At 44.6% G+C, this 23381-nt stretch overlaps 1 protein-coding gene across 7 annotated transcripts in view; it reads right to left on the bottom strand.

Annotated features, from left to right (window-relative positions):
- TDRD7 (tudor domain containing 7) overlaps positions 1–15359 on the bottom strand; it is a 53929-nt gene extending 38570 nt beyond the window's left edge. For 2 of the 7 annotated variants that reach the window (XM_070742242.1, XM_070742240.1), the window contains exons 1-2: positions 4947–5329; positions 1731–1943 (exon numbers count right to left, since the gene is read on the bottom strand). In XM_070742242.1, coding sequence (XP_070598343.1) covers positions 1731–1937 — 207 coding nt within the window. In that variant the 5' untranslated portion in view covers positions 1938–1943; positions 4947–5329. Of the gene's footprint in view, positions 1–1730; positions 1944–4743; positions 5330–15219 lie in introns of those variants that run through there. The other 5 variants (XM_070742241.1, XM_070742239.1, XM_070742237.1 and 2 more) reach the window with 5 other exon arrangements.
- Positions 15360–23381: the final 8022 nt, after the last annotated feature.

Consider the following 23381-nt stretch of genomic DNA (forward strand, 5'->3'; position numbering starts at 1 on the left):
TGCCATTTAGAAACATTGTACTCAGTTAAGGTCAAACAAGCTATTGGTGATGGTGTTTTTTAACAGCAATCAGATCGTTTATATTGGAAAGATTGGCATGGATGTTATCCTTTTGTTTCTGTAGGGGTACTTTTTAATGGATTTGGCCGACTCCCAAAACCCAGTATACAAACTAACTTTTTAGTCTATCATGAAGCTCTGGAGACAAAATTCTGAGGCTGCAAGAGCTTCTGGTGGCCATAAAGAGAGAGGAAAAGATTGGTGATGAAATCAAAGAGATGGCATGAAACTCATTGGCTACTTTGGATTGGGAAGCACTTCCCACCTCTGAAGTTGGTACACAAGCTGGACTCTTTCTGGCCTCACAACTCCTGCTAGAAGGAGTAGGTGTGAATAGGAAAGAATTTGCATACTTTTATCTGGTGCACCTTTTGCACCCTTTTCCTAGCTCATTCCTTCAGTCAATCATTTCCTAGTCAACTTGTGGCTTCATTCCTGTAATGTGCTCTACAATGGATTGTCTTTTAATAGAAAAGGAGGTTTTAACATATCCAGAATGTGATGGTGTGAGCAGCAATAGCAATGATTCAGTATGCCTATGTAATATTTCTGATTCACGAGCTACAGTGGTTGCTCAATTTTTTCTGGGTGGCATTAAAGGTATTGGTTGCCATCTATAAAGTCTCATCAAGAACAGGGCCTGGTTACTTGAGGGATTGTCTCCCACATTAATCTGCCCAATTTGATTCTGCAGGGTTGGCATATTCCTGGGTGACTTTAATTAAATAATGTCATCTATCAGGGCTATGAGAAAACACCTTCTCTGTAGCAGGACCTGCATTCTCGAAAGACCAATATCAATATCTGGATGGCCTACACTTTGCTGTTGTTTAGAAGAGCCATGAAGACCTGGTCTGGTGTTTATACTATTCTAGTAAAGGATTGAAATAAGATATATACTAAAACCAAACCTATCTATAATTTTTCTGCTATTTCATACTCAACTTTATCTCTTATTTATACACAATGTAATTATTTAACTATACTATATCGGGATATTAATAATATTTACAGCACAACTTATTATCATAGATCTGCCATTGACCCGCCCAACCTTTTAAATGTATTTTCTGTTGTTATTGTACATTGTCTATTGATGTTGATATGTTGTTATGTCTTTTGTATATAGTCTTGTAAATAATTTTTTTTAAAAAAAGACCTGGCTCTTCACCCAGGCCTTTCGCAAGAGAGTGTTTTTATTATTTTTGTATGTTTAATATTAATATTGACTTCTTTCTTACTATTGTATTGTATTGTGTTTTTATATTGTTGTAAGCCACCCTGAGTCCCATGGGATTGAGCGGCATAGAAGTCAAATAAACAACTCAGAGCCACTGAGAATCAGGCAGCATGCAAGCTTAATATGTTATCATTAATTATCTTTAAAACATGTACATTTCCTAAAGTGGCAGTGCTTAAAATCTTTAAATGAATCTTTGTATATATACAGTATTACAAATAATTAAGATAAAGACTGCAGTACTAATATCCCACCATGTGAATTATTCAAAGACAGTCGTTAAAGTGTTAAGTATGCACAAAATCCTGGATATAGGCTTTGCTTTGTGCTAAAATAATCACAATACAGTTCTAACGACTTTCCATTTGTGGAATGTTTAGAATTATTGCACATTTACATATAGCTTAATTATAAAGAAAGGATATCTCACCTCACCACTTCTGCTAATTTCAATTCTAACTACTCCAGGAATGCTCTTCAAATATCCCTCTAATGTAGAATGTCCCAGCTGCTTAAAAGGAATCCAATCTCCAGTTAAAGATTTATATTCTCCTTGCAAATAGGAAAAGGGCACTCCAGTTTTATGGGACTGGAGAACAGCTCGAAGCATTTTTGCTACTAGATCTGCTTCCTGCATCTTTACCTGCAATAGAAATACACTTGAATTTTACATGGAAAATTGGCAAGAGTTATGAGTTTGAAGCATTAATATCCAAGAAATTCAATGGTAGTATATTCAGAATATAGAACTAACTATCCCATCACAGTAGGAAGATGTTACTGTAATTATTTTGTAATGACAAGGTACCAGAGAATAAAAATATTGTACAGGAGTGTTAAAAAGAATCTTGCATATATCAGCTTCTGAAGGGGAAAAAACAAAAATGTAACAAGTGAAAGCAATAATAGTTTTCCTAAAATACAGAATATCCATGTTTAGAACCATTTCTATCTTTAAAAAATATATAGGAAATAAAATTTATATTTTTTGAAGTATGATCCAAAAATGTCTTCCTTAAATAGCCAATAGATATTGTTTATCTTTTTCGGGGAGAGCCACAAATCAAATCTTTAATCTCCTAAACACAGGTGGAGTAAACTTTTTCTTCTATTCCTAGTCAAATTTCCCCCTTTTTTTAATAAAACTGCATTTATATGCATACATCATAAAGGAGTATATAAACTATGGCACTCTTCTAAAATGAGTTCCTTTCAGAGGAAGTCCAGAGTTCTTTCCTGAAGTATTGTATGGGCAATATGAGACATGTTTTCCCTGCATTATTGTATCCGCTTGGAATGGAGTACACAAGATATAAGAAATAAATGAATCCCTTTCAACAACCAAAACACCAGGAGAATAAACTATCATTGGAATAATCATTTATTTTAAAAAAACCATTTGACTTGGGAAAATTATAAGAAAATGCATAACACCCATTAGAAATTTAGCAGGCATTTTACTTGATAGTCAACTGAAAAACGGAAAAAAGTGCTTCTTCATCCCACCAAATGCTACCAGCTTTTAGTACATTTCTGCAGCCAATCTTCCTATGTATTATTATACCAAATGCTGCAAATGCTGCGCCAGTGGTCATATAGGCCTTACCAGCCACCTGCAAACACATCTTGTACAGCCCACAACCCATTAGATGCCAAGGTCCTCTTTGAACACGATGGACGAACATCATTATACCAAACACAATTTTGTGCGTGTCAGAAAGACAAAGCACTTTATTTACTGATCTTTTAAAATATAGAATATCCTCAAAAATAGCTTCCCCGTGGTCCACATGTAGAAGAGTTTGGCACATCTCAATCTAGTTAAAACAGTAAGTATGAGATAACTTCCATTTCTTTATTTGACACATTTGATTCATCTGCACATGAAATGCTGAATCATGCCCACATCCAGTTCTGTAGTTAACTTCAAATTTTAGGGGGAAACTCCCATTTCCTAAATACCTTGATTCATTAAGCCAAAGTTAAGGCTGGAAAACTGCTTTAAAAAACAAGCAAATGCTTTTAGTTAATTTGACTCCATGTTGCAAGGAGGAAGGAATAATCCAGAAGCTCTTTGTACCCAACGGCAATAGGGGATAACAAACAAAGAATTATTACTACATAAGTGTCACATGATAGTGAGTCTTCATGAGACTGTTAACATCGTCAGCTTAGATAGTAATTTTAAAGGTAATTCTAAAGGTATTAATTCTAAATTAATACCTTTAGAATTACTGTTAGAATTACGTGCATAAGTGCACCACCCTGCTTACCTTCCTATTACCATGTCTAGTCCCATCATTACTTTTTACTTATGTTATCCTATCCATCAGTGTTTCCCAACCTTGGCAACTTGAAGATATTTGGACTTCAACTCCCAGAATTCCCCAGCCAGCGAATGCCATCTTCAAGTTGCCAAGGTTGGGAAACACTGCTATACATATTTGACAAATAAATAAAATATAAATAAGCAAACATAAATAAATAAATAAATATAAATGAACAAATAAATGGATTTGCAAGATGAATCCAAATTAAATTTCAACCATGGGGGATGGAACCATCTGCAAGATTATTGATATTTCCTAACATAAAGTTGACAAAATAAAATCATTCATTAAATCTGTGTGTGGTGGTCCTGGTCTTATCAGAAAAGCAAATAAAATGCTGATAGAAGCCAATGGCAAAAACTATCTAAGGGTTGTCAGTCACCCCTATAGCACACTCATTAGGCTTTTTTCTCCTTACAAATTTCAATTCTCATCTACGTTATCCATCTTTGTACCTGTAACAACGCTAGGTATAAAGCATCAATTTATTAACATCCCCCTTGGAAGTATGATTTTTTTTAAAAAAGCTCCACGCATCGTTCTTTGCAAAATAAATAAAATAAAAATCAAAGCAACAAAGCTGGAACAAAGATACAGGTTGAAAGTTTTTTTAAAAAAAAAACTTGGGATGGTATGAAGGGGGGGGGGAAGAAGGGGACGAAAAATAAGTAATGCTAACAGCGTTCCCTAGCAGCAGCCATGAACCTGTTTCATCATCTCTCCCTCCCGGTTTCCCCCCACACTACTGCAATTAAATAGAAATGGCAGAGAGGAGAAACGGAGAAGGGAAGCGTCCAACAGGAGTTATAAAGCATATTAATGTTTAGCATGTTTACGGTTGTAACTGTATGAATGGTTTTAATGTTCAGCTTTTTATAACGTTTTAAATTAATTAATTATATCAGTTGGATCTAGCTGTATTATTGTATACTGTTTGGTAATTGATATGTTGTGAGCCGCCCCGAGTCCAAGGAGAGGGGCGGCATACAAGTCCAATCAATCAACCACCCCAAAACCTCCGGTATTTTAAGTTCTCGGGGACTCCTCCTCAGGAGAGTCACGCACGAACGCCCTTTTTGGTCCCGCAATGAAAGAGTCATTATTTACGCCCACCCGGGGTTGGGGGCTATTTGAGCCGGGCAAATACTTAAGACAGCGTCGCAACGATTTCTTCATTTCAAATGGGGGGGGGGGGGGAGAGCTGTATTTCGGCTGGTAGACACCCCAACCCGCGGACGCAGTCCTCGTCGTCGTCCTGCAGAAAACGGCCGTTCCCCCGAGTTATAAAGGCGGCAAGGAGCTGCGGCTCGGCTCACCCAATTCCCAGGACTACTACCCCGAGCGGTCCCAATACGGTGCGGAGAGGGCGGCTGCCCCTTTCAACCTCGGCGCTTTGGCTTTTCGTGGCCTGAACGCCGGCTCTGGCCACTCTAACGAGGACGCTTCCTCGCGTCTCAGCGGCGGCTCCTGTGCCGGCCGACCGCAGGATTTGCCGCCGCCTCCTCCCACAACTTCTCCCTCAGCTTCGAAATGACGCTGCCACTCCACTCGGCGGCAACAACCCAAAAAAACAAACAAAAAACCCCGAACCGAATGTTGGACGCACAGGGAGAGAGACTGAGAGGGGGGGGCAACGTATAAAACGCCCGCGCCTGCGCACTAGCCGTCGCTCCCGCGAGCGACCACGCCCTCGACCTCCAACACGTGAAGACCGCCAATAGGATTAAGGGCCTTCTCTAGTAGGCGGTTTGTGGTTGAATCAGCTGTAACTAGGCTGATCTTTCCCCCAATCAGGCGTATTCTTTACACCCGGCTTCGGTTGGGAGTGCTTTCGTTTGGCAGGGCTTTTTCCTGCTGGTGAAAATTTACCTCACATGCGCTCCCGAGTTAATTTCTGGACGCTAATAAAGCGCAGGGAATATGATTTGGGAGGGCCTTGATCGGGTGTGAGATGTTTCCCCACACACAAAGAAGCCTTCCAACTTGGCAATTTTAAGACTTGTGGACTTCGACCATTGTATATGTGGTACATTGCTTAACGGTAGTAACTGTGAGAGGGATCTTGGAGACCCAGTGCAGTGTTTCCCAACCTTGGCAACTTGAAGATATTTGGACTTCAACTCCCAGAATTCCCCAGCCAATGAATGCTGGCTGGGGAATTCTGGGAGTTGAAGTCCAGATATCTTCAAGTTGCCAAGGTTGGGAAACACTGACCTAGTGGACAACTGTTTAAATAGGAGGTTGTTGCCAAAAAAGCCTACACAGTTCTAGGCTGTATGAACAGAGGGATAGAGTCAAGACCACAGGAAGTGTTAATAGCACTTTACAGGGCCTTGGTAAGGCCATACTTGGAATACTGCATTCAGTTTGGTCACTATGTAAAAAGGATGTTGAGACTCTGGAAAGAGTGCAGTGAAGAACAACAAAGATGATTAGAAGACTGTAGGCTAAAACATATGAAGAACAGTTGCAGGAACTGGGTGTGTCTAGTTTAATGAAAAGAAGGACCAGGGGAGACATGATAGCAGTGTTCCAGTATCTCAGGGGTTGCTATAAAGAAGAAGGAGTCAACCTATTCTCCAAAGCACCTGAGGGTAGAACAAGAAGCAATGGGTGGAAACTAAACAAGGAGAGAAGTAACTTAGAACTAAGGAGAAATTTCCTGACAGAACAATTAATCAGAACAGCTTGCCTCCAGAAGTTGTGAATGCTCCAACACTGGAAGTTTTTAAGAAGATGTTGGATAACCATCAAACTGAAATAGTATAGGGTTTCCGCCTAAGCAGGGGGTTGGACAAGACGACCTCCAAGTTCCCTTTCAACTTTGTTGTTGTTATTTTATTCACAAACAACATTAATACATCAAATGAGATTGATATGCTGGATTTTGTATCACAATATCACAAGTCAAACACTTCCAAGCGTCAAGGATTGTGTGATGTATTTTTGTATGATGCGCGCAGATCCAAGTACAGTAGCCTTTTGCAACTGACAGATTGTGATATTGCTGCTGCTGCTGCTGCTGTTGTTGTTATTACCAGCAATACAACACAGCAAACAAGATCACTATGCTGGATTTCATATTTCATCACCAGTTGGGCACTTCCCAAGCACCTAGGGTTGTGTCTTGTAGCGGTGAATTATGTGTGCCGATCCCAGGAAAGTGGCCTTTTGTATTTGACAGATGGAGATTTTGTCAATTCTGATAATTTTTAAATGTCAGCTGAGATCCTTTGGCACTGCGCCCACCTCTGTGCAAGCCAAAATTAGCTGAGCTGGAGCAACGGCTCACGTGCCAATAGATATGGCTCCGCGTGCCACCTGTGGCATCCGTGCCATAGGTTCGCCATCACTGACCTAGACATTGGTATTTTAACACACATCTTTTAAACTTTTTAAATTTTATTGTATTTTACTAATCTAGGTAAATGTCAATATATATTGCTAGCCCATCTATGTTTTGCCATATGCTAAATAGATAAATAAGCATGCCCCCAATTCTGGTTTTAAATCAAGGAACATCAGACCTGTTGGCTGGAGCTGTGTTCAGATCTCGCTGCGTTCTGAGCTTCGTCAGAATAAGAAAAAGTCCCATTCCTCCCATGGGAACCATTGAAAATTTTGTTTGTTTGTTTGTTTGTTTGTTTGTTTGTTTGTTTTGTCAAGTACGTATTGGTAGTATACATAGACAAAATGCTGTTTATATACATGAGATCGGTATATCTAGGGAGAAATAGTTTCAAGATCCCAGAAACCCTGTAAGGAACTGGTACACTCCCCCATATTGGAAAAAGCAAGAGATGGGCAAGCATTAGAGATTCACCCAATAAAGAGGAGTGATTGAAAGATCCAGTGGGACAATTGGCCTTAAGATTCCATAACTCCAGTAAATCTTATTGGAATAAAGTAGAAAAATGGTTAAAGGAAATAATGAATAAGAAGATTAAAAAGACCTCAGAATTCTTCCTACTGGGCATTTGTGATACCAAATATAAAAAAGAAATATATTATTTAACAATTCATATCTTAGTAGCGGCAAGAATTACATTTGCGCAAAAATGGAAAGAAAAGGAAATACCAAAAGATGAAGATGTATTTTAAAAAATCATGGAAGGTGCTGAATTAGATATGATGACAAGACAGTTAAATAATCAAATGGAAACAGAGTTCTATAAAACCTGGGGGAAAGTGTACAATTGGTGGAATGTTAAAAAAGAGTATTAACAACAAATAAATAAATTTTAAAATATTTGAATTTATTAAATTAAATAAACAATATATTGAAATTTTAAGCATAGTAGAATATTAAGAAATTTTAAATGATAAGGTTTTCTGATTAATCAACTGATTCTAGTTATTTTATTACATTGTTAAAATAGAAATAAAGAAGTAGATTTTAAATTGTATAATCATACAGCATAGTAGTATATTAAGAAATTTTAAGTATAAGTTTTTCTGTGTTTAATTAATTGAATTTAATTATTTTAATTACATTATTAAAATGAAAATATAAAACTGGATGTTATATATACTGAGAAATTATATGGAAAAATTATTAGTATATTAGAACTGACTAATTAAGCAAATTACAATGTCAAAATGAAGTAGATGTTATAATATAGTAGTACATCACGAATTGTTTTTCAGGGGTCTCCAACCGCCGGTCCGCGGACCGGGACCGGGCCGTTGGGGGTTTTCAGCCGGTCCGCGGCGCCAGGGTCCCCTCGGCCTTTCCGCGCTGCCCACCGCCCGCCCGATTTGCCCCCTCTGCTCCTCTGCCACCTCCTGCCTTTCACCGCAGCTCCTCCCGCACCCGGAACGCACGCCCTGCCCGCCTCACATTTGCCGAGAGGACTTTCGCCCTGGGCTCTCAGCAAGGGGGCTGCATGAGAGGCGGGGCCGGCGGAAGGTGATATTCAATGTCGGGGGCGCACGGGCGGTTTTGCGCGCGCTCCCTATCTCCCTGCTAGCCCACTCGGAATACTGTATTCAAAATAAGAAAAGCCTTCGCCGGCAAAGGCTTTTCTTATTTTGAATACGTATTCCGAGTGGGCTAGCAGGGAGATAGGGAGCGCGCGCAAAACCGCCCGTGCGCCCCCGACATTGAATATCACCTTCCGCCGGCCCCGCCTCTCATGCAAACCCCCTTGCTGAGAGCCCGGGGCGAAAGTCCTCTCGGCAAATGTGAGGCGGGCAGGGCGTGCGCGCGTCACCGCTGAGAAGAACGGAGAGAGAACGAGAGTGAGTGAAAGCAACAGACAGCAAGATAGAGAGAAAGTGAGAAAGAGAGAGTGAGAGAAAGGGGGGGAGAGAAAGAGATAGCAAGAGAGAGAGAACAAGAGAGAGAAAGAGCGTGAGAAACAAAACAAGAGAGAAAGAGTGAGAGAGAGAGAAAGCAAAAGAGACAGAAAGAAAACAAGAGAGAGAAAGTGAGAAGAAGAGAGAGAAAGAGGGGGAGAGAGAGAGAAAGAGAGAGGGGAGAGAGAGAGAAAGAGAGGGAGAAAGAGAGGGAAAGGGGGGAGAGATAGCAAGAGAGGGAGAGAGAAAGAGAGAGGGAAAGGGGGAGAGAGGGGGGAGAGAAAGAGGAGATAAAGGAAGAGGAGAGAGAGAAAGGAAGAGAAAGAAAGAAAGAGGGATAGAAAGAGAGAGAGAGAGAGAGTGAGAGATGCTCAGTGAGCCTTTCTTTGAAGTTGCCTTTCTTTCTTTCTTTCTCTTTCTTTCTTTCTTGCTCTTTTTCTTTCTCTCTTTTACCTTTCCTTCCTCTATTTCTTTTCTTTCTCCTTCCTACCTTCTTCCCTCCCTCCCTCCAGTCCTTCCTCTCTTACTCTCCCCTTTCATAAGTTTCCTTGCTTCCTTCCTCTGTTCCTGTACCTTCCCTCTTTCCTTCTTCCTTCCTTCCTTCCTTTCCTCCCTTCCTTTCCTCCCTCCATTTCTTGCTTTCCTTTTCCTTCCTCCCTTCTTTCCTCCCTCATTCCCTTCTTTCACTCCTTCCTCTCTTACTCTCCCCTTTCACACCTTTCTTTGCTTCTTTGCACCCTTCTTCTGTTCCTGTACCTTCCCTCTTTCCTTCCTTCCTTCCCACCCTCCGTCCATTCATTCACCCATTCCTCTCTTGATCGCCCCTTTTACGGCGCCGCTGACAGCTAGCTCCCCCCCCCCCACCGGGCCATGGAAAACTGGTCTAGCTGAAAGCCGGTCCCTGGTGCAAAAAAGGTTGGGGACCTCTGATCTAGATCATAGTTAGACTTTTTTTTGTATTAGTAAGATTTCTATGCTTAGCAGAGCAATGGTAGCTCCTTTAAATGTTAAATGTTGTTTGTATTGTTTGTCTTAAAGAAAAATTAATAAAAATATTTTTTTAAAAAAAGATTCCAAAAGATTCTACTGCAGCCAAAATAAATAAAAAAATCCCATCAGTGCTGATGATCAGAAGCCTAATAAAAGTAGTTCTCAAATTACAACCATTCATTAAATAACAATTGAAAGTTACAATGGCACCAAAAAAGTGATTTATCACAATTTTTCACACTCATGACTGTTGTAGCATCCCCATGGTCATGTGATCAAAATTTGGCCTTTTGTTAACTGCCATATATTTATGACCATTACAGTACCCCGGGGTCATATGGTCAAGCAAATCAATGAGGAAGCCAGATTCACTTAACAACCATGTTACTAACTTAATAGTTGCAGTCATTCACTTTAAATTCTGGCTAGAAAGGTCATAAAGGGGAGCACAACTCACTTTACAGCTGATTTGCTGAGCAACAGAAATTTTCGTCTCAATTGTGGTTATAAAGTCGAGGACTGTTTATAAGGAAACTGCTTTAGCCAGCTTTATGAATTGAATTTTGTGTGTGCCTTTGAATCCTGACAGCAATTTTCAGAAATGATTTGTCATTGTTGCCTTGGGGTGGAATAGTTAGAAGCCATTTTAAAAATTTGCTACTCCATTATGCAAGTAAAGATAGACCTTAAGCTACAGCTATAAAGGTCGTAATTTGTGACAATCTTGTGACAATCATTGGTTTGTTTAACTATTGTGGTGTTCACGTAACATGACTGACCCAATTTTATGATCTTTTTTGCAGCAGTAAAATAATCCATGTATGTTACATGAACATCACAATAGTTAAACAAACCAATGGTTCTCTATGGGCATGGTTTTGCTAAAAACAGGAAGTAAATTATGTTTTTAGCAAAACCATCATAAATCATGATTACGTGACTGAAGGACACTGCAAATGACCGTAAATGCAGCCCAGTTGCCAAGCAGCTGAAGTGTGGTCACATGACCAGAGGGGGTGTCCATTGGAATTCCAAATTCTGGATTGTAACACCCCACCCCACCCCTGGCAGGTCTGTCAGTATTTGTACCAGTCATTAAATGACTGGTTGTAAGTTAAGAACTATCTATAGCTGAAGTCAAGTAAACCAGTGGCTTCCAACCTTTTGGCTGCCAGAGACAGGTCCTGCAGTTTTTCTATGGACTGTTGGGGTGTGGTTTTCAACACTGCTTGGCTTCTTTGTGTATGCAGATGGGGATTTGCTCACTTCTACAGCCCAATTCGTGGTAGGCCAAGGAATGGTGCCAGCCCACAGCCAGGATTTTGGCATCTCTGATGTACACAAAAGAAGCTAGAGCATGCCGAGATCAGAAAGTTCATCTTTAGCAGAGTAAAAACCATGCCCAGAAGCGGGCAGCTTAGATAATGAAATGGATTCCCATAAAAAAGATATTGGAAATCTGCCTAGTAATTAAGTAATAAGAACTAAAGTTGTGTAATTTCTTTTCTTGAAGCTCTGTTAATATGCTGCCAAATTGTAAATTGGTATGCTTGATTTGTGACATTTGCTGTAGGTGTATCTTTTTCACCTGAACAAGTTATAAAAAGGGATTTTGGTTTCCACTATTTATGTATGTTGACTGTTCACACTAAGTGAATCAACCCAGTATTGGGTTGAGCAAACATTCCTAGGGCTAAGAAAAAAAGTGGCTGGCCAACAGACAGGTGGTTTTGTGCCAAAACAGAACAACAATTGTGGTCTCCCAGTTTGTAGCCTGATACTTTTCACCACTGCACCAAACTGGCTGCCATAAGAGTTATGTCCTCATTTGTTTCTAATTTTTGCACCAACCTTTACCAAACTCTCAAAGCATTTCCCAACATTGTAAAAAAAAACACCCAAAACCTGTGAGAACATAAAACCTGAATGCATTAAAATAATGGTTAGGTGAAGGTGCTGGCCTAGAAGCCAAGATACTAATACAGTGGTACCTCAAGATACGAACCCCTCGTCTTACGAACAACCCGAGATACGAACCCGGGGTTCAGAAAATTTTTGCCTCTTCTTACGAACTTTTTTCGTCTTACGAACGCCAAACCCGAACTTCCGGGTTCGGCGTTCGGGAGGCTGCTGGGAAGCCCCGCAGCCCAGCTGTCACCTTTTAAAACAGTCGGGGGGCTTCCCAGCAGCCTCCCGGAAGCCGAAGCCGGAAGTTCGGGTTTGGCGTTCAGCTTCGGGAGGCTGCTGGGAAGCCCCCCGGCTGTTTTAAAGGTGACAGCCGGGCGGCGGGGCTTCTCCGCGGCGGCGGCAGGTTCGTAAGATTGAAAACGTTCGGGAGGCCGCTTTGGTTTTTTGGCTGGGAGGGAGGGCAGGAGGTCCGGCGCTGGGGGAGGGAGTCAGGAAGGTCCTCCTGCTCCCCCCTCCCAGTGAAAAACACAAAGACGGTCTGCCGCCGGAGACCCCTTTGTATTTTTGGCTGGGGGGGGGAAGCAGGAGGCGCAGGATCGGGCCGGCAGCGGGCACGGGAAAAGGCAGCAGGTCTGGGACACCCCCCACCCCAGCACTTTGAATCCCACCGCTTCTGCTGGATACGGGCGATGGGCGGGGCGAGCTGCCACAGCCCCTAGCTTCCGCGCCGCCCGTCCCACCCACCGCCCGTATTCAGCAGAAGCTGCTGGATTCAAAGTGCTGGGGTGGGGGACTGTCGGGACACCACCATCCCAGCACTTTGAATCCTGCCGCTTCTGCTGGATACGGGCCGTGGGCGGGGCGAGCTGACACAGCCCCTGGCTTCCGCGCCGCCCGTCTTCATCAGAAGCTGCTGGATTCAAAGTGCTGGGATGGGGACTGTCGGGACACCCCCATCCCAGCACTTTGAATCCTGCCGCTTCTGCTGGATACGGGCGGTGGGCGGGGCGAGCTGACACAGCCCCTGGCTTCCGCGCCGCCCGTCTTCATCAGAAGCTGCTGGATTCAAAGTGCTGGGATGGGGACTGTCGGGACACCCCCCATCCCAGCACTTTGAATCCTGCCGCTTCTGCTGGATATGGGCGGTGGGCGGGGCGAGCTGCCACAGCCCCTGGCTTCCGCGCCGCCCGTCTTCATCAGAAGCTGCTGGATTCAAAGTGCTGGGATGGGGACTGTCGGGACACCCCCATCCCAGCACTTTGAATCCTGCCGCTTCTGCCGGATACGGGCGGTGGGCGGGGTGAGCTGACACAGCCCCTGGCTTCCGCGCCGCCCGTCTTCATCAGAAGCTGCTGGATTCAAAGTGCTGGGATGGGGACTGTCGGGACACCCCCATCCCAGCACTTTGAATCCTGCCGCTTCTGCTGGATACGGGCGGTGGGCGGGGCGAGCTGCCACAGCCCCTGGCTTCCGCGCCGCCCGTCTTCATCAGAAGCTGCTGGATTCAAAGTGCTGGGATGGGGACTGTCGGGACACCCCCATCCCAGCACTTTGAATCCTGCCGCTTCTGCTGGATACGGGCAGTGGGCGGGGCGAGCTGACACAGCCCCTGGCTTCCGCGCCGCCCGTCCCACCCACCGCCCGTATCCAGCAGAAGCGGCGGGATTCAAAGTGCTGGGGTGGGGGCCTGTCGGGACAAGCCGCGCACAAAGGCCGAGGCAAGGCTGAGCAGGAGGAGAAGCCAACCAGCGAGGCGGTGGGCTGGGAGCCGCAGGCGAAAGGAGCTCGGGCATCGGAGCGCGGCGCCAGGCATTGTTCTCCGGACCCCGCCCGCTCAGCCCCGCGGCGGCCCTTTCCCTCTCCAGGCTGCGGGCGGGGTCCGGAGAACAATGCCCGAGCTCCTTTCGCCTGCGGCTCCCAGCCCACCGCCTCGCTGGTTGGCTTCGCCTCCTGCTCAGCCTCGCCTCAGCCTTTGTGCGCAGCTCCTCCGCCGGAGCTCTACCGCGCGCCCCTTCGCAGCCCCCCTCGCTCCTTGTCCCGACAGCCCCCCCCCCAAAGAGCCGCGCGTCTTCCCAGCCATCTCCCGAAGCCCAATGCCAAACCCAAACTTCGCTCCTGTCCTGGCTAAATCGTGTGGCAGTAAACAGGCTTTGGGGTTTTGGCTGGGGGGAGAAGTAGGACCTTCCTAACTCCCTCCCCCCCAGCCAAAACCCCAAAGCATGTTTGCTGCCACACGATTTAGCGGCGAAGTGACGTGAAGGGATGGAAAGCTGAAACCGCCAGGTTTCAGCTCCCCATTCCTCCACGTCACTTCGCCCTGAATGCTTCTTGGCCGCCTGGCAGAGCGCTCGCAGCCAGCGGGCGGCGGCGGGGGGGGGGGAAACCTCGCGGGGAAGCCGGGCAAGAGCGATCTTCTGCCGGCCATGGGCGAGCGGCGGGGAGTCGCCAATGGCCGGCAGAAGATCGCTCTTGCTGACCTGATGCCTCGCGGTGAAGCCGGGCAAGAGCGATCTTCTTCCGGCCATGGGCGACTCCCCGCCGCTCGCCCATGGCGGGCAGAAGATCGCTCTTGCCCGGCTTCCCCGCGAGACAGCAGGTCAGCATCCTGGGCGGGCGGGCGGCGGGGGAAGCCGGCGGCTGTGGCAGCTGCTGCCCCCCCAGCCCCCCGGCTGTTTTAAAAGGTGACAGCCGGGCGGCAGCGTTTTTTTGGGGTTTTTTTTTTTGTTGTTGCACGGATTAATAGACTTTACATTGTTTCCTATGGGAAACAATGTTTCGTCTTACGAACCTTTCATCTTACGAACCTCCTCCTTGCACCAATTAAGTTCGTATCATGAGGTATTACTGTAATTCTAATCCAACCTTAGACATAAAAGCTGGCTAGGTGACCTTGTGCAGTCACTCTCAAATCAAGGTTGATTTTTCCCTCACAGTGTTGCTGTCTTGGGAAAAATAGGAGGAAGAAGGAATACTAGCTACGTTCACTGCCTTGAGTTATTTATGAAAAATAATAAATATGGGATTAAAAAAGAGGAAGGCAAGAAGGGAGGGAAAGGGAAAGAAAGCCTTAACAATGCTTCTTCAAAACAGTTCTGGCTTAGTCTAGCTTGTGACTGCAATAGTAAATCAATTATAATAAATTATCCTGCCATTAGCCAATTAAACAGATGTTCCTGGTTAAAAATATCTGTTCAGTACACATATATTTTAATGGTGCTGGATTAATAACAATTATTCACCTACAATAATTTTGCAATTATTGTAAACTGCAAAGTGCTTACACTTCGGACAGAACAGTCTCAAAGTGCTCTTTATTTGAAAAAGTCTTAAGCAGGCTGATATTTTCCAACTATCTGAAACATTTCTTTTTATTACACATCTTGTGTATCTTACCTTGGAGAGTCACCCCTTTTTCCTTCTTGGTTATGTTGAAGAATTTGCAATGTTTCTGGGCTGGTAAGTGCAGTGTCAACACAGAAACTCAAGATATAGAAAGTACAGCTAAATTGAAGGAATTGAAAGTGAAAGAAGGAAATGCACATAGGAGAAACTTGGTGAAATAGTGTGACCTCTAGCTGTGGAACCTGGTTACAGTAATGATTTACTGTATTGAATTACTGTATTATGTTCTATTTCTATACTGTAAATAACTTTATACAGATAGTCCTCAGCTTACAACATATCATGTAGTGACCATTGAAAGCTACAATGGTGCTGAAAAAAGTTACTTATGACCATTTTTCACATTTACTATTGTAATATCCACATGGTCAAAATTCAGCCGCTTGGTAACTGGCTCACATTTATGACAATTGCAGTGACCTGGGTCATGACTTTTTGCAACACTGTGACAAAATCAATGGGGAAGCCAGATTCACTTAATAATTATATTACTAACCTTTAGAATCAATTATGGTTGTACGTCAAGGACTACCTGTATAAGGTGATCAAATGTAGATGCTGTTGCTTATTGTGAGTTTTTTAAAAATCCTAGAGCACTGATGGCAAACCTTTTTTTCCTCAGGTGCAGAAAGAATGTGTGCGGGTGCTATCACGCATGCGTGAGTGCCCACATCCATAATTCAATGCCCAGGGAGGGCAAAAACAGCTTCCCCTGCCCCCTGAAGCTCCCTGAAGGCTGGAAACGGCCTGTTTCCCAACTTTTGCTGGGCCCAGTAGGCTCATGTTTTGCCCTCCCCAAGCTCCAAAGGCTTGCCAGGAGCCGGGGAAGGGTAAAAATCCCCGCCCCATTATTATTATTATTATTATTATTATTATTATTATTATTATTATATTTGTATGCCGCCCCTCTCCGAGGACTCGGAGCGGCTCCCAGCAAACAGTACAATACAGTCTACAAATCCAATGTTAAAAACAGAACAATTAAGAAACCCTTATTAAGAACCATCACACAACTCAACATACCATACATAAAGCGAGACAACCGAGGGGTAATCAATTTCCCCATGCTTGGCAACATAGGTGGGTTTTCAGTACTTTACGGAAGGCAAGGAGGGTGGTGGCAGTCCTAATCTCCAGAGGGAGTTGATTCCAGAGGGTTAGGGCCACCACACCACAGAGAAGGCTCTTCCCCTAGGTCCCGCCAAACAACATTGTTTAGTCGACGGGACCCGAAGAAGGCCAACCCTGTGGAACCTAACTGGTCGCTGGGATTCATGCGGCAGAAGGCGGTCTCGAAGGTATTCTGGTCTGATGCCATATAGGGCTTTATAGGTCATAACGAACACTTTGAATTGTGACCGGAAACTGATCAGCGGCTGCGGAATGTTGATGTAATATGGGCATATCAGGGAAAGCCCATGATTGCTCTCGCAGCCACATTCTGCACGATCTGGAGTTTCCGAACACTCTTCAAAGAGCATGTAGAGAGCATTATCGAGGGGATGAGGGCATGAGTGACTGTGAGCGGTCCAAATAAGGCCGCAACTGGTGCATCAGGTGAACCTGGGCAAATGCCCCCCTCGCCACAGTCGAAAGGTGGTGTTCTAATGTCAGCTGTGGATCGAGGAGGACACCTAAGTTGCGGACCCTCTCCGAGGGGGTTAGTAATTACCCCGCACAGATAAGATTGTCCTTGGAAGGCAAAACCCACAGCCACTCCGTCTTGTCAGGGTTGAGTTTGAAGGCTCTCTGGAAGCCAAAAACGTCCTCCCGGGGCCTCTGGGCGAGCCAAAAATCATCTGGCTAGCACACACATGCACTTTGGAGCTGAGCTAAGGCAACGGCTCGTATGCCAACAGTTATGGCTCCGCATGCTACCTGTGGCACTCGTGCCATAGGTTCGCCATCACTGTCCTAGAGAGTAGCATTTAACAGCAATAGACTGAGCATTGGGTCTGTTAACTGGTTGCAAATAGTACACAACCAGTGATGGGCTCCTACGGGTACGGTCAGGAACACAGTACGGGCAGCAAAATTTGGAGCTCCACCCCAGAGCACCCAATTTTCACTGAATGACGTTGAAACAAAACGCATGAGCCACACCCACAGTGTGGTAGTAAAAATTTTGGTAGCCCATCACTGTACACAACCTATGACATTGAGCTGCAATTTTGGTTGTAAGTTGTGATGGTCCGAAAGCAGGTCATCATGTGACTGCACCTGATTTTACAATGTTTTTTTGGAGCAGTTATGAAGTGAGTACAGTTGCAGTTACAGCAACCCATTGTTTGCTATGGATTTTTGTTTTTTACAGAAATTAAGTAAATAAAGGAGAATATTTGTAGCTCAAGGTTGAAATGAGAGATCCTTAGATCCTCTCTGAACTTGTTTTCTTGAAGATGTTTCATTATCCAAACTAGGCAACATCATCAGTGCTAGCAGAAGTGCTGTTTGCTGTTGGTTTATATTCTGGTGACTTGCTTGTCTGTGTGGGTGGGGGTGATCCTAGAGGCGTGATGGCGAGTCTGTGGCACGTGTGCCAAAGGTGGCATGTGGAGCCATATTGGAGAGCATGTGAGACTTTACTCTGTATCAGCTCCAGCGCACATCCATGCACTGGCCAGCTGATTTTAGGCCTTAGAAAAGGCCGTTTCAGCTTCCGGACCCTTCATAGAAGCTTCCATGAAGCCCCGGAGGCAAAAAAAATGCCCCAATGGACAAACCGGAAGTTTGGGGAAAACACACTTCCGGTTTGCCGTTGTGCTGTTTTTTGCACTCCGGAGGGTTCAGGGAAGCTTCCTAAAGCCCCAGAGTGCAAAAAACAGTACAATGAGCAAACAGGAAGTTCTGGGTTTGTTCACACTTATGACGGTTTGCCTGTTTGGGCATTTTTTTTAACTTACCAGGCTTCAGAAAGGCCTATGCACATGTGTGGGGAACAGAATGTGAGGGGTGCACATGCAAGGGGGGGAGGGAAGGGGTGTGGACACGGGTATGCATGGTAACACAACCACACACACTCTTTTCAGCACGCATACCAAAAAAGGTTCACCATCACTGTTCTAGTGATCCTTTGGGCTATTTGCTGATGGCTCTTTAGCAGTTTCTTGACTGGGCTTGATTTTTAGTCTGAAGTTAAAAAGAGGCAAAAAGAGCATCAGTGGTGCAGTGGTTAGAATGCACTACTGCAAGCCACTGATAACCAGCTGCCAGCAGTTTGGCAGATCAAATCTCAGTAGGCTCAGGGTTGGCTCAGCCTTCCATCCTTCCAAGGTCGGTAAAATGACCCAGATTGTTGGGGGCAATAGGCTTACTCTCTGTAAACTGCTTAGAGAGGGCTGTAAAGCACTATGAAGCGTATACTGTATACCATAAGTCTAAATGCTATTGCTTTGCTATTGCTATTAAATTTGGAGTTAATCTATGCTAATCTGGATGCTGATTACTGTTTTAGAGGTGCTAGAGTCCTTTTTGTTCTCTTTTGGGCCGTTTAATTGTCCCTTTTGCATAATCTATAGCTGTTGTTAATGTCTATGTGTCCATTGATGGATGATTTGTGAGAGTGCCAGGCTTCTAGAAATTTGCTAGTATTTTTGGACTTGGCCTGGGCTAGGATTGTCAAATTTTCCAAATTGAAACTATGCTTAAATCTGTCCTTTGGTGTGAAATTAAAGAATTTTCATTATGTCTTCTGACTGTCAGTTGCAGTTCATGGATACATTCTGCCAGTCTTCTGCCTGTTTGTCCTACACACAGTGGTTGTTTCAGTTGTTACACTGTATGTTGTAAATGACTCCTGTTTGGATTTTTTCCCCTGAGTTGCTGGGTCTTTTGGTTTCTGTTAAAAAGTTGGTTATCTAAACTAGTGTTTCCCAACCTTGGCAACTTAAAGATATTTGGACTTCAACTCCCAGAATTCCCCAGCCAGCATTCGCTGGCTGGGGAATTCTGGGAGTTGAAGTCCAGATATCTTCAAGTTGCCAAGGTTGGGAAACACTGATCTAAACCATGTGGTTATGGGATGCTGCAAAAAGCCATAAATGTTGGCTTGAGAAATCAAAATGCAGTCACATGACCATGGAGGGAGGTGGGTAGATATCATAACTTTGAATCTGAATCATAACTAACGTCTCTTTTGCAGGGAGGGTCTGTCATAAATTCAAATGGTCACTGAGGGAGCAGTTGTAAGTCGAGGACTATCTGTATTCTAGAGTACAGAAAAGAGCAACAAAGATGATTAAGGGTTTGGAGGCTAAAACATACGAAGAATGGTTGCAGGAACTGGGTATGTCTAGTAGTTTAATGAGAATAAGGACCAGGGGAGACATGATAGCAGTGTTCCAATATCTCAGGAGATGCCACAAAGAAGAAGGAGTCAACCTATTCTCCAAAGCACCCGAGGGTAGAACAAGAAACAATGGGTGGAAACTAATCAAAGAGAGAAGCAATTTAGAACTAAGGAGAAATTTCCTGACAATAAGAACAATCCGTAGAACAGAACGTGTGAATGCGCCAATACTGGAAGTTTTTAAGAAGATGCTGGATGACCATTTGTCTGAAGTGGTGTAGGTGAGCAGGTGGTTGGAGTAGAAGACCTTCAAGGTCCCTTCCAACTCTGTTATTCTATTCTACTCAAGAATGTGAGGTTGTGTATTTTTCAAAGTTCCTTTCTTCCCATTTCTGCTTTCTATTTGCCAGAAGGCAACGTTCACATCTGTCATGGTTGTTTCATCATTTGCTGCTTCATCATACCATGAAAAATCAATGAAATCTTCATTCATAGTTTAGGCGAAACATGTTATTTATCCTCTGATTGTTGACTTGCCAGCTATAATGCACTGTCCCTCTCTCTGGCTTGCAGAACTAATGAGCAAGCTCACCATTCCTGCAAGCACAACGTGTTTTCTTTTATAATTGAGATTAGAGAATTCTGGAACTCAAAAGAAACATATGTCAATTTGCATGGTTTTTTTTCTTTTCTGCAGTGGCTTTGAATAGTGGATGAATTGGGTCAGCTCTAATTTTAACATGGGACTTTATATGCACAAACCCTTGCCAGACTTTGGAAAGCTCCACATTCGTTTTTCTACATTCATGTCATGTCGCTTTAACACATCGCTCCAAAAATACCCAAACATTCTGGAATTCCAGAATAAGAAACAACAGGAATAAAAATCAAAGCTCAGCACAGCTCAACTTGATTGTTGGGTGAAACACTATGGGACAGACTGAACAAAGAATATTGGTTGCTTATAAAACAAGATGAATTTTGTCCAGCATGACATTGGCAACAGTTCCACTCTTTTTACCTCAATTGAATGTACATGGACAACATATATCCATAAGACATTAGTAGAAAGTTAAAACATAGGCCATTCACTAGATTAAATAATGAGCCACATAAAATTTGGGCAATTATTGGTGCTACTTATTATATGCAACTATTATTATTATTATTATTATTATTATTATTATTATTATTATTATTATTATTATTATTAGACTCGGGATGGCTCACAACAGTAATAATAACAGTATACAATGTAACAAATCTAATATTAAAAGTAAGTATCTAAAACCCCGTCATTTAAAAATCATACAACGCTAGCACACCATACATAAACTATATAAGCCCGGGGAAGATGTCTCAATTCCCCAATGCCTGGCAATATAGGTGGGTCTTGAGCAATTTACGAAAGGCAAAAGGGTGGGGGCAGTTCTGATCTCTGAGGGGAGTTGATTCCAGAGGGCCGGGGCCGCCACAGAGAAGGCTCTTCCCTGGGGCCCGCCAGACGACATTGTTTAGTTGACGGGACCTGGAGGAAGCCAACTCTGTGGGACCTTATCAGCCGCTGCGATTCGTGCAGCAGAAGACGATCCCGGATATATTGTATTGTACTCCCTTCCATCTGAATGGCGATTGGGGGAAATTCCACAAGGCACCATTTTACTATTTCTTCCCTCTCCCTGCCCATCTCAAACACACCAATTTGAAGCTGACCTTTGACCATCTTAACCTCTGCTGCCTCAAGTGCTGAAAATCAGCATGGAATCCAGTGAGCAAGTCTGTTCTCCTTCACAGAATAACAGAGCTGGAAGAGACCTTGGAGGCCTACCATCAAGCAGATCGTATGCCAGTGATGGCAAAAGGGAGTGTGTGGGTGTGCTAGCATGCGTGCATCTTCCCACTCCCATCCCTCTCCCCCACGCATGCACACCTCTCATGCATGCACACAATCCTCCCGTCCCTGCGCACAGGCCTCATTGAAGCCTGGGACATGAAAAAAACAGCCAAATCAGAAGATCAGAAAAAACACACTTCCGGTTTGCTGTTGTGCTGTTTTTTGCACTCCAGACGCTTCAGAGAAGCTTCCTGGAGCCCCGGAGTGCAAAAAGCAGCACAATAGGCAAACTGGAAGTTCGGAAAACGCACTTCTGCCTTGCAGTTGTGCTGTTTTGTGCACTCCAGTGGGTTCAGGGAAGCTTCCTGAAGCATATAGACGACAAAACAGCCTTTCCCAAGGCTGAAAATCAGCTGGGGCTGACATAGGGCAGTCTCTTGCGTGCCTCTGATATGGCTCCATGTGCCACCTGTGTCATGTGTGCCATGGGTTCGCCATCACAGCCCTATATCGTTCCAGAGAAGTGGCTGTCCAGTCTCCAGTCTCATGACTGCTTTTTAATGTAATTGGGTTTTAGCTTATAGTTTTTAATTATTAGATTTGTGCACATATTGTTTTTGTATTGTGTTATGTGAGCTGCCCTGAGTCTTCGGAGAGGGGCGGCATACAAGTCTAATTAATAATAATAATAATAATAATAATAATAATAATAATAATAAAAAATGAAATTACCATTAAAAAAAGCCGCAGAGCCGAGTGGACGGTGAGGAGCAGAGCTCCGGTTATTCCTCCACTTTTGAGGTGTTTCGATCGGTCCTTCTTCGACCACAGTATACATGGGGAGGTAGCTGACGTGTGGGGAGCCCTGTTAGCCGGGGTTTTTTTCGGGCGGCGGCTCGAGATGGTGGATCAGGAATTTCCCGAAAGAAGATCGGACATCTAAAATCAGGAGCAACATGGCGGCCTGAGGTACTCCCGGCTGGAGAATACTAATCTTATACTGGCGAGGCGATAGTACAGAACGGAGAAGTGTAAAATACCCATCCGGATTTGAATTTTTCTCTTTACTTCTGTTCGTGATTCTGGCGGTGGGCGGCACTGTTCCCTGTAGGCTGCGCACCCGCGCGCCCCAAAATACCCCCCCGTGCGCCCTTTTCCATGGGTGGGGGCGGGGGCGGGGAGGCGCTGGCAGAAGGGAAGGGAGCCGCGGCCGCCCCTGCCTCCCCACGGTGCCTCCGGCCCCCTCGGCCTTTCTGCGCTGCCCACTGCCCGCCCGATCTGCCCCCTCTGCTCCTCCGCCACCTCCTGCCTTTCAGCGCAGCTCCTCCCGCACCCGGAATGCCCGCCCTGCCCGCCTCACCTTTGCCGAGAGCACTTTCGTCCCTGGCTCTCAGCAAGGGGGGCAGGCGTTCTCTCAGCGGAGGCCGGCGAAGGTGATATTCAATGTCGGGGGCACACGGGCGGTTGCGCGTGCTCCCTATCTCCCTGCTAGCCCACTCGGAATATTCAAAATAAGAAAAACCTTTGCCGGCGAAGGTTTTTCTTATTTTGAATATTCCGAGTGGGCTAGCAGGGAGATAGGGAGCACGCGCAACTGCCCGCGCGCCCCCGACATTGAATATCACCTTCGCCGGCCTCCGCTGAGAGAACGCCTGCCCCGTCTCTCCTGCAACCCCCTTGCTGAGAGCCCGGGACGAAAGTGCTCTCGAGAAGAACGGAGAGAGAACGAGAGTGAGTGAGAGCAACAGACAGCAAGATAGAGAGAAAGTGAGAAAGAGAGAGAAAGGGGGAGAGAAAGAGATAGCAAGAGAGAGAGAACAAGAGAGAGAAAGAGTGTGAGAAAGAAAACAAGAGAGAAAGAGTGAGAGAGAGAGAAAGCAAGAGAGAGAGAGAGAAAACAAGAGAGAGAAAGTGAGAAGAGAGAAAGAGGGGGAGAGAGAGAGAAAGAGAGAAAGAGAGAGATGAGAGAGGAAGGAAGAGAGTGAGAGAGAGGAAGAAAGCAAGAAAGAGAGAGACAGAGAAAACAAGAGA

This window comes from Erythrolamprus reginae, chromosome 2 (assembly GCF_031021105.1).
Source record: "Erythrolamprus reginae isolate rEryReg1 chromosome 2, rEryReg1.hap1, whole genome shotgun sequence".
NCBI lineage: Eukaryota > Metazoa > Chordata > Lepidosauria > Squamata > Dipsadidae > Erythrolamprus > Erythrolamprus reginae.